The sequence below is a fragment of the Wolffia australiana genome, chromosome 8, assembly GCF_029677425.1.
Source record: "Wolffia australiana isolate 7733 chromosome 8, ASM2967742v1".
Taxonomy (NCBI): Eukaryota; Viridiplantae; Streptophyta; class Magnoliopsida; order Alismatales; family Araceae; genus Wolffia; species Wolffia australiana.
The window spans coordinates 15800708-15812500 of record NC_135842.1 but is presented as its reverse complement, the minus strand read 5'-3'; the positions used below and the strand labels follow the sequence as shown (position 1 = coordinate 15812500).

At 33.2% G+C, this 11793-nt stretch overlaps 2 protein-coding genes across 8 annotated transcripts in view; one reads left to right on the top strand and one right to left on the bottom strand.

Annotated features, from left to right (window-relative positions):
• LOC144706724 (uncharacterized protein At1g01500-like) overlaps positions 1 to 671 on the top strand; it is a 1995-nt gene extending 1324 nt beyond the window's left edge. For both annotated transcript variants that reach the window (XM_078579729.1, XM_078579728.1), the window contains 2 exons: positions 1 to 136; positions 229 to 671. The exon at positions 1 to 136 is cut by the window's left edge and continues 562 nt beyond it. In XM_078579729.1, the coding sequence (XP_078435855.1) occupies positions 1 to 136; positions 229 to 459 (367 nt within the window). In that variant the 3' untranslated portion in view covers positions 460 to 671. The remainder of the gene's footprint in view (positions 137 to 228) is intronic.
• A 2396-nt stretch (positions 672 to 3067) lies between these two features.
• On the bottom strand, positions 3068 to 5240 carry LOC144707048 (envelope glycoprotein). 6 transcript variants are annotated; one of them, XR_013582391.1, is made up of 4 exons: positions 5080 to 5240; positions 4868 to 4989; positions 3396 to 3517; positions 3068 to 3295 (listed from the first exon to the last, which is right to left on the bottom strand). XR_013582391.1 is itself a non-coding variant. In XM_078580168.1 (4 exons), the coding sequence occupies exons 1-3, from the start codon at positions 5193 to 5195 to the stop codon at positions 4469 to 4471; spliced, it is 258 nt and encodes an 85-aa protein (XP_078436294.1). In that variant the 5' UTR covers positions 5196 to 5240; the 3' UTR covers positions 3068 to 3295; positions 4421 to 4468. The 6 variants fall into 6 exon arrangements, 5 of the variants coding, with proteins under 5 accessions (XP_078436294.1, XP_078436298.1, XP_078436297.1 ...); XM_078580168.1 differs by lacking the exon at positions 3396 to 3517 and adding an exon at positions 4421 to 4488; XM_078580171.1 differs by lacking the exon at positions 3068 to 3295 and adding an exon at positions 4421 to 4488 and having other exon boundaries at positions 3411 to 3517.
• Between the last annotated feature and the right edge of the window lie 6553 nt (positions 5241 to 11793).

Here is an 11793-nt window from a genome sequence, read left to right as displayed (position 1 = left end):
ATTGCCAGTTATTTCAATGAAGACACTGGAGCTCAATCTAATGCCTAATCATGGTCAGAGTTCAGTGTTAGATTCTTCCTCATGGGTGGATCATCCGACGAAATCATGGATAGATGGCTCCTCTGATGCTTTTCAGGTAAATTGGTGAATCATGAAGCACTCCCACAGTATTGAAAGTTCATCCATCCACTTTGATTGAGTCTCATCTGTGTCTCTTATCTTATTCAGTGGACTACAAGCTATCGCGATCCGATGGCAGAGCCTGAGTCGCCCGCCAACGTTGATAGTCTCTACTTCAAAGGAAAGCATTTCCAAGATGATGACATGGAGCTCTCCTGGTTCAATGCAGGAGTGAGAGTGGGGGTTGGAATCGGACTCGGTGTTTCTCTTGGTGTTGGGATTGGAGTTGGCCTGCTGGTCAGAGGCTACAGTATGGCTTTTGGCCGACTTAGAAGGTAGTAAGGGCAGCTAACAAGCTTTGATACTTAAGTTTGTGGGTCATCTCACTTGAGTGTATTAAACTTTCAATTTTTGGTGCTGTAATAACCACTGGAAATGATCTCGCCTCATAGAGAAAGATCATCTTCCACCTAGAAATGGATTTGCTTGGTAACATTAAAAATGGGAGATCATCTCCAGAGTATCTACTTGCATGAAGGCATTTTCTATCATTCTGCAGGTTATCACCAACTGTTGTTCTGTCCCTCTAGTTCTCTCACCAGACTAAAAATCCTTTTATTTCTCCCAACATCAACATCCTGGGAGTAGGAAGTGAATATGAGATCATGATTTATAATAATAGCCTTGGGAAGAGAACCAACACAAGCTTCAGTTTTGCTCTGTTATGCTCAAACTCTTGCAGAGATAACTCAATCTTAGGACATCATGTTATGAAGGCATTTAATAAAAAAAAAGTGTCTGGATTGAGTTAAATTGGATGAGTCTAGCATGTTCCAAGTCCGTTACTTTAAGTCCAGGTTCAGTAGAACCCCCATTTAGTAAAGCCTTGAGTATTAAAGAAAGAAGGTTGAGGATTTGAGCTGAATTTTGATACATTATATTTCGTTGAATCTAATATCCTTGGAGAAAACTGAAGTCAGTTGCGAGATAGATGAAGCTCTTAAGAATAGCGAGTAAAGAAAGATTAACTTAAAGTGGGTTTTAATGAAAGATTAAATAAACTCTACCAAGTCAACAGTTGGTGTTTTGCTCAGTTATCATCACAGACAAATCATGTTTAACAAAAAATACATGATAGTGCCCTCTCCTAACCACAAGATAGCTAAAGTGAACCCACGAGGATTGGATGAAATAAATCTTACTCGGTAGAGTGGATAGTAGATTGATACATATTGAGATATGAAGGATAAGATCTATGGCTGGATCAAACCAAGATGAGCAAGAGCAAATGGTCAAGCGCAAGTGGGACAATTAACTATTTGAGGAAAATGATTGGATCAACTATCTTAGTAAAATATCAAAAGTCCAAATCAGAAAGATATTTTTCATTCAATCCAGACAATTTATCCTTCGTCAATGTCCATAGATCTCAACAAAACAAAGCCTTTTTATCTCTTTCTTCAAAAAGTGACAGATTTTTCAAGATAGTTCCCTCAAAATTCATTCCCTAAACTTCATATGAATCTTAATGATGAAAAGCATTAAACGAATATGTAATGGATCATTTCATTCTCTTTTAGTGTGCATCAGTAAAACGCAAATATTATGTACTACAGGTACACCACACGTGTTAGCCAAGATATTAGGCATTAATGGATATTGGCTATGACTGGCATCACCGTATGATTTTATAATTCCTGAGATTCATAATGGGAAAAATAAATCAGGTGTGATAAGCGTCATCCACTTGGTTTTGTCTCAATCTCTATCAATGGCCTCAAGATATGAAGTGAACAGACGCTTATTACCTTATTGGCGCTGGATTAGATGTGAGTAATCTATGATAATTCATTTATTAAGTAATATAATTCACTCAAAAGCATTATGAAATCATACTAATCTGTGTTAATTTATTGAAAGTTATTTTAATATTTTATGCATTTAAACTCAATAAATGTTTCTAATGTGTGCACCTAGACGTAGTATTTTTATTGAAAATCATATTAGAGGTTTTTGTTACTTGAGAGAAGTTGGGCGTCAAGATCCAACTAATTAATATTGAGAAGCTATAAATGGTCATTAAAATATAAAGCTTTTGCTTCTCAATGTCTCTGTTATGGAACAAAACCTTCTGTTCTCCCCCTCGTGGCAAGAAGGCCCTTTCACCTGGCCACAATTGATAGTTGCTTTGATGATTTACTCTCATTATATTTACAATCACAAGCAAATTATAGCTTAGATATAATTATCATTCTACAATTATACAACCTGATAAATGAACATTAACCAGTGAGAGGCTTGAGTTTTAAGTAAACTAAAATCATGATCTAGTTTAATTAACTGTGATTTATAACATCATTAAGATCTTCGGGGAGTAATTTCCAGATTTTGTATATTAATCTTTGTTTATAGGTCAAAAAGACCTGCCATATGGTGGTACTTTAATGGACCAAAAGGTGAAAGGATTTGACATTATGATCCATGTTATCTACTATCTAGATATCAGCATCCACCAAACTTGCTAAAAGAGTGACATTAAGTGGTGTCTCATTGCCTCACGTGAATTACTTCCCAAGACCTTACAGGAGATCAAAATAATGACTCAATCACCAACTAATTACCCCTGATTTCTGGGAAATATGAATAATTTAATATATTTTATTCTAAAGTGTTCAAAACATGAGTTATCTCGCATGGAATAATAAAGAGAGCCCCAAAACATTCTCATCAGAACTACTGTGAACCATCAACATGGTAAAAAAAAATTAAATTACTTCATTGTGCCCTAGAAACAGTACTAACATGTTGATGTCCATAGCAGCCTTTTTGGGGGGAAGATTAGCATTACAGTTCATATGAGAGGTACATCTCATTTCATAATCTAAAGAGAAAGTCTGTTAAACGTGAGTTAGTTTCTGAGATTCTCTCTCCCCTGCACCCATCAATCTATAATCAAAAAGATGATATCCCTTAATATGTGATTAAGTCTAATTCAAAAGAACTTCCATGGAAAAAGGATGGCAGAGTAGAAAATAAAACAGGAACTTAGTGATTTGGGGAGGGCAGATAGAAGAGTAAGAAACCCGCCAGGCTAATCATTGATAAATTGCTCTGCTTGTGACAATTGGAATCACCTTTCTGCTTGTCTGTCATCATCACCGAGGGAGGGCAAACTCTATTTAATACATCAAAAAAAGAAAAAAAGAGAGAAATAAGATGATCGGGAAGAGAAAATCTGCTGGCTGAGAGACTAAAATTTAAATTAGAAGAAACACCTATGTTCGAACGAAACCCAGGAGATAAGTCGTAGGTTTTGTTCGTTTTTTTCTTCAATATAAATACTCAAAGTTTTTGACATGTTTCTTGTTCTCGCATATGGAACTCAAAGTGCCAAGTCCTACGTAAAAAAACACTTATCAACAAAACTTATTTTCAATGTTAAATTTCACGTATAAGTCAAGAATAAGATTTTAAATCCAAAAAATCATGAATATCAGACGATTATCAAGAGTAAGATTTAAAATTGAGAGATGAGTACAGGACGAGTAGAAGAGAGCGATGAGTAGAAAAACTTCAATGGAACCTCATTTTGGCATTCATCTTGACACCACTTTTAGTTTTACTACGTAGATTTCAACACACAATGTATCAAAAACTAATATTTCCAACTGAAGATTTTCTTGGCTTAAAAAAAGATTCATAATGAAACTTGAGTCCATATTCCAGCTACATCTCTGAAGGGCCAGCTAAAGAAAATCTAAATGAAACTTGAAGAAGATTGAAATCTTCCCAAAAGAATCGCCTTCTTTTTTGTTCCATTAATCTTTATTTCCTGTCCTTAAAAACAGGAGTTCTTGGTCACAATGGTAAAGCACGTCCTATAATGAAATAAGAAATCAGTCAGGGAACGCCAAAACAGTAATTTAGGGCAGTAGATAAAAGAAACATGAATTTGAATGCTCTCATAAGTGGAAGCATAATAGCTTTGAGTTACTCCCAAAAATATTTCGAAATCCGGACCTGGATTAACAGAGTAAAATCGATAGTTGTTTATTCCCAGAATTAAAAGGACTCTCTATCAACTTCTTGTTCCCTCACACCATACGTTTAATCGCAACAAAATAAGTGGATCCTGAACTCGAGGACTAATTTGAAAAATCATCGAGAGGATGAAAAATCCAAATAAAATCGACAAAAGTAATTAATAGTGGGCATTGAGTCAAAAAATGACATCTAGGGTTTTGATTCACAAAGAAAGTCCCAGAACACCAAGATGAAACTGAAAGAGGGAAAAACTCACAGTTCATAATCCACTCATTAAAGCCCCCAACTTTCCTAGCACCATAAGTCAGATCCTCTTTTCGAAACCTAGGAAATATTAGACTACATTAGCCTGATCCATTGAAAAAACTTTAAAAAATGGCGCTCTCCTGACAAAATTCAACACCCACATGCAGTTTACTGTGTAAAAAGTTATGAGATAATAATGCCGAAAAAACTTTCGAGAAAATAGCTAACTTAAACTAGGGCTTCAATCCGCAAAAAAAGTTGTACCCTAGGAAAATATTAACATCATCACTGTTAGTCTACATTGCCTAATCCATCGAAATGTTTGAAGGCATAAAACATGGCGCTCTCCAGACAAAATTCAACACTCACAAGAAGATGATAAACCCGGGAAAACATTAGAAAAATTCGCAGAGAACATAATCAATGACATAAAAATTAAAGGAAGATTAAGTTATACCCTGAGAAAGCCAGCTCCAGCATGAAGAATTCGCCGCGATAAAGGACTTGAGCCGGGCCGACGCAATCGCGCTGTGAAGCGGCATCATCGATTCTAAAGTCTCCAGGGCTGCACTCGTCGATCTGAAAGAATTGCACCACGAAAAAGCAGAAAGAAGAACTGAGATCCAGGCAATATAGCAGAAAATGAGGAAGATTAACAAAATTACACACCTTAATACGACTGGCGCGCCGCGAATGGTTGAATGGGGCTTCGGAAGAACGGATTTTGTACGCGAAAAGACGGATCTGGCAGTGCTCGCGACCGCAGATCTGCACAAGGACGCCATTGCAGCGAAGTTGCTGAGCTCTGAGCAAGCAAACCCTTTATATAAACCCTACCCTTGAATTTCTTCACTTTACTGAAATTATTTTGGCCTTTCTCCTAAATTGTGTCATTAACATCAGTGTTTTTCCTGTCAAATCAAGAACAAATTAACTGGCCAGCCTATTTTTGTTTCTTTGCTGGATATGTGTCAAGAATCAAGAACACATTGGTATTTAGAAGGCTGTATTTTGAGATGTTAATTCATCAATTCTCATTTACTGTTATTTGTGTTGGATTTTCCAACTAATATCATTGGGGGTACTGACTCTTGATCATACTAATAAAAGCAAATTAAGGGGCGAAATTTTATGTCGTTATAATTTTAATTTGCTTTAATCCAAATAAAATCAATATTTTGTTAGAACTCAGTGGGGATGCTAGTGGTTAGTGAGGTTGTCTCCACGCTGACTTGTGTTTAGTGATACATCTAATAAAGAGTTAGAGAAGAAGAAGAGATATTAAGATAATGAAATGAAAATAATGAGTATTTAGTTATGTAATAATCTAGATTGTAATAAAGGTAGTTTTTAATAAAGGTGATATTGATATAAAACAAATAATTATAAGCGCAATTAGATTTTGTATTTATGAGATGGGATGAAGATGAGAAATGTCATGTAGTTAAAACAAAGAAGTGAGAATAAAAGGAATAACATTTTTAGGACAGGATTTATATATATTATTCATTACTTATAAATAATGGATGTGAGTGAAGAAACAATCTATTATATCATTATTAAATGAATAAGAGTTTGGATTGGTAGCAGGCATGATAACATAAGATAAAATATCAAAGAATAAAAAGAAATGGGTACGAGAGGAATAAAATATACATTAAGATAATTAGAATAAAAAGGGGTAGATCATCTTGAGAAGGCGAGAATGTGGATAGATCTATATACTTAGGTAATTTTAAGATAATCTTGATGTACAACTAAAGAAGGAATATTAAAGAAAAATCAGAAATCAAAAATATCAGCAGGTGTTCGTTCAATGAAATTTCTAAAAATAGACTTAATCATTTTAAGCTTGATAACACACATGATCATTTTTATAAAAATAAACATGTAAATTTGTGTGATTAATAAGTAGCATGTTGTCACCTCACACCTATTTTATAGAATATCTAACCCTTGTATATCAATCCTTTCTATGCACATTTAATGTAATCTGCTAGCTAAGTTATTATCATTTTTTTGGCATGATATTCACCATGAACAATTGATTTATGTTTTAACATAAATTTGACGCCACCAAGTTATTTTCACATCTTTTTGAAATTATCATATATTCTTGTCCATTTTTTCAAACAAGTCTTTCAATCCTATTGACAAAATATCATAAGAAACCATAGCGCTTGTTTTAGTCGCAAAAGGGATGGGCTGCTTGTTGGGTTCTTTGACTTTGTCTCTTCTTTCATAACTTTGCCTGGGTTGAGGAAGAAGCAGATAGGGCAAAGCTTTGGCCAGTCCACTCTTCTTGAAATGAGTGAATCACATCTAGAGATAGGTAGGGGCTTATAGTCTAATCAGTTTAAATGTAACACACGTAACAGTGATATTGCAAGTTCTAGCCTACTAAGCCTACCATCCCTACAATGACAGTACACTCAAAGTCACATTGACCGAACAAAGATAAGATAAGGGTGGCTGGGCTTACTGATAATTCACTGGATATGGCTTGTAGTAATTTGTGGTGTAAATCTTGTTGTTATTTATTATGTATAATTGGCTTAGAGATACCTTGTACATCATTTCATCACTGTGTTTTAGTTTTTATTGACTAAAACAGATTAACATAGATATTTGGAAAAAAAATATATAATGAAAAATCACACTCGATGACATGCCCTAAGCATTAAATAACAAAGGAGAAAAGCTCTAGGCCAACTTAGAGAGAGTATTTCATTTAGTAATCTTGTGTACACCTCACATTCAGTTGAGTGCTTGATATGAAAAAACATTCAACCCCAAAAAAATCCGTATAGGATACACCTCAGTGCTCTAATGGTGGAGGTTCCTAAACACATAAGAGTACTCACCAGCTTCAATGTACATACAACAGGTGGAAGGTTTAAATTAAACTTTTGAACATATACAATGTATCTCCTCTATTTGTATTATCCTTTAATGTAATAAATTTTACACACATCTATTATGTACAAAAAAATGACTATTTACCAAATAAGCTATTTGTGAGCTTCAATAATAACGGTAAATTACATTATTGTTTAACCCACGGTAACTTAGTCTTTGCTTTTCCCAAATTACACACTAATATAGTTGTGAATAGAATTATGGTAGACAAAAATTTGGCTTGTATCTCTGTTTCCCACACGTCCAAATGAAAATCAAGCCTGAATAATATAAGAGAAACAAAATTACTAAGGACTTGTAGTATATATGTTCGCTGTTATCTATTATGAAGATTCAATGTTATTTATTTGGAGTCATGATTCCCCCTATTGACTTTCCACTTGGTCAGAAAAACTTCACATTAAATCTTTTGAATTCAATAAATAATTAAGGTTTATGATCAACAGTATAAAAACATATGAATTTTCAAAAAATAATTTAAAATTTTCAAGAGAAAAAACTTGGTCGATATGTAATGCTCCTTGATTAGAAATTTTAATATGACATAATTTAGATTACCTTTTTAGGCATCAGAGTTTTCTCCCTCTAGATATTTACGACATGTATAGAATCAGATAGAGATCTTACAATGATTTGAAACCATTGATGATGAAATGACCTGAACAAGTTAGTTGGACAGAACAGTTGTTTGGGACTAAAATCCTACCATTTCTAAAATTGAGGAGTATATATTAGTAGGATGAGGTAAACTTTCAGGATATTCTGTAACAATCCAATCACGACATTTCTCTCTACCCTGTGAATTTTACCATAATAATAGAGAAATCACTCACCCTTGGAAAAATGAAGTATAAGTTGACATCAAAAGTTGGGTTCCAGCTCTTCTTTTCCAGGGTCATGCAATCTTTCCTTGGATGCCTTCTCATTGGGAGTTATCCATGCGGATTTATTTTCTTAAAAATTTTATGTTCTATTTAATTCTTATACTCTCTTTCCTTCTTTCCCCTCATCAATGATTTTATTCAATTATTACAATCTAAATTACTAATTTTTTAGACCAAAAGCATATCACTCAAAAAGTCATGTTCTCTGTATTATGGTCAATCCATCTTGAACGTGCTTCCAATTCCACTAATTACTCGTTCCTAGAACTATTACTCGTTCCTTATCTTCATCATTCCAAATGGATAAATAAATAATATCCTCAAAATGAACAAAAAGATGAGTATTTTAATAATGGAATTAATTAACAATTATGTATGTCAACTTGCATTCTTCAAAAGTTATAGGAGCCATACATGCTTGAATTTCATTTATATAAACATTTAAAATAGAAAAAACCATTTTTTTATAGATGAAATATCATTATGCATTAATTAAAATAAAGAATATTTGTATGATTATTATTAATTATCATAATAATAGCAAGAAAATTGTATTATATTACTCAAAATCAAACATTTTACCCAATGTGAATGTTATACTTTGGATTTATCAGAGTCTTAAAAAATGATGAGATACCCTTATTTATAAACCGAATAATAATTTCAAGATATTAAAGTAAAATAAAATTTTAAAAAAAATCAAGAGAACTTGAGTATATAATTATATATCATCAACTTTATGTAAATGTAAATTAGTCATGAGCATGGTGTTGACTTTGTTATCTGTAGAAGCCTCTAAAAAAACTATAGCTCCATAATTTCAAGAACAAAGAGTAAATTTCAACATTCATATAAGGTAGAGATGTGATCCTGAAGTTGGCTTCAATAGACCCAAAAAACCATTTTAAAAGTTTCATACACTTGAAACATTGGAATTAACATGTATCAGAATCACATTGAAAATCTAAGGATATCTATTAATAAATAGTATTTAGCACCCCGTGGTGAATTATTTTCCTCAATGAAGTGTGTGATAGACTCGAACAAAGGTAAATATATATTTGTATACATGTCTCTCTTATCTACTAAATTATGTGGATACAAAATCTCATTTATACAAAGACGATGAAAATTCTATAAATCATTATGTCTCATAAAATTTGAGGATTAGCATAAGTAAAATAAAATTTATAACTCATAAACTTTATGATCAAAATATCTGAAACATTTTTGTGACAACCTATCCTTTGAAACAGTATTTGGTATTTATGTTAGATTTTGGCACTTTTTTCATAAATTTTTTTTGAAAATCTTTAATATATTTAAAATGGTTATTTCTCATATTCTTGATGAGGGAAAATTACATTGGTAATTATAGTGTCGTTGTAATTTTAACTTGTCTATCCTTAGAAACAATATTTAGGATTGACGTTAGATATTTAGGCACTTAATTCATAAATAAATTGTTCTGATAATCTTTAATAAATTGAAAATGATTACTTTTCATATTATTGATGTGGGAAATTATACTGTTAATTATAGTGTCGTTGTAATTTTAATTTTCCTAAATAAATGTGTTGAAATACAATACTCAGATTTGTATAATGGGAGTGAGGTCGTCTCCACAGGGACTAGTCTTTAGGGGTTTATTTAATGATTTAGGATGATAATAAGGGTAGTTAAATATATTGGTTACAGTTGAATAATAGAATAAATAATAGTAATAAAGATACTGATAATAGTAGAAGATAACTAATCAGTAGGTGGGAGGAAGTACTTAATGGACAAGAGAATCAATATAATACATAATAGTAAGGAATAGTAAATGGTGTGGGTAAGAAATAGAGAAAAAGAGAGATGATACAAGATATTAAGTAAATAGTAGGTATTATAAATAAATATGGTGTTAATGTAGGTATTGGAAGAAGTATATAAGATTAATAAGATAGAGAGAATAAAGAAATAATATTAATAGTATATAGGAAGGTTATTTATTTAATTGATAGTAACTTATATGTAAGATAGGATATGGATATAATAATGATGGTGATTCGGATTTAGTTCAATAGTGAATAGGGTTTTACTTTGATAAGATGTTGGAAGTTAATTAATAGGACTATTTGTTTTAGTAAGAAGTTAGAAGAAGGAGTAAGAAGAAAGGGAACAGAATGATGATAGGTATGGAGAAGAAGGAATGATATACTGAGATATAGATTAATGGAGGAAGGATATATGTGGCTTAGAATTGAAGAGTAAGAGAGATAGATCAGAAAAAAGGATTATGTAATTTAGAAAAAAATTGAGTAGTTACACAGGGAGGATATTTAAGATTGTTTAGTTTACTAGATAGATAGAGAGAGATTAATAAGAGGAAGAAGGGATAAAAAGATTAGTGAGATGAATATTAGTGGGTACTTTAGGATTTTATATTTAAACCATAATATGATATTTATAGGTGAAAATGATATAAATAGATAAATATATTTTAAAAATTATTTTCAGTATACTTTATGAAATAAAATCCAAGAAAATCGAATAGTTCTGTTGAGACCCTACATGTGTTCAACATAATGCCTTAGAGAGGCCACTATACTCAAACAAGATGAAATCAAAATTTTCTTAAAGTCAAACTGAAACTTGTAAATTTTACTATGTTTATGGTCTAGTTTTCATTCAGATCAAGCTAAGAAATGCACCTAATCTACCGTAAATCAAATAATATGCACGTAATCTATCCTAGCTCTAGTATGCAGTCTCCCCTTGTCTTCTTCTCCATGCAGACACATATTCTTCTCTTCCTAGCCCTTCTCTCATGCCTCCCCAAGCTGGTTGAGCCATGGCAGAGCTGTCACCACTCAAAAATGTACAACAAGCTCAGAAAGGGTCTCTGCCGGCATTCTTTCCTCCTACGATGAAAATAGGTTGTTAAGCTTTGAAAATCATGAGTATAAGGTTGAGAGAGAAGCTCTAGCGACCCTTTGTCCACTAGCTCCGTATCCAATGGCTTCTCCAAGCCGTTGGATTGACATATGGTCCCCCCACCCCCATTACCAGCCTCTATCGGCCAACAAACGGGGGCGACGATCAAGGGTGACAAGGACATCTTTACCCCAACTGCTTGATCCACAAAAAATGGGTTTAAGGCTGTGATTAAACTTCAGCCATGGACCCATTCGTTAATGGTGTACCCATCTTTGCCACGTCAGTGGCCTTGTCAGCTGCCCCTCATCGCTTCTTATCTTGATTTGTCCATTGCTTGGTCCTACCGCCCACGTCAGCGGTCATGGCCAATCAAGAGTCTGAAAAGAAAAAAAAGAAAGAGATTTTATAATACGAGATGAATCTCACCGTCCGAACTTAATAAGATCAGAAAGCGGAGATTATTTCTGCTCACTTAAAATGACCTGATATGACATGGGCTTCGAGCCAGATCAGCTCAAAACTCGCTCAAAATTTCTTCATAATTATATTCAGATCGTGTTCTGTAGGGCTGTGATCTGTTTCTTATTTCCTTGGAATGGTCCAACGCAGAGCTGAAAGCAATGTGTTGGTCATTATCTACTATCAATAATATTGAAAA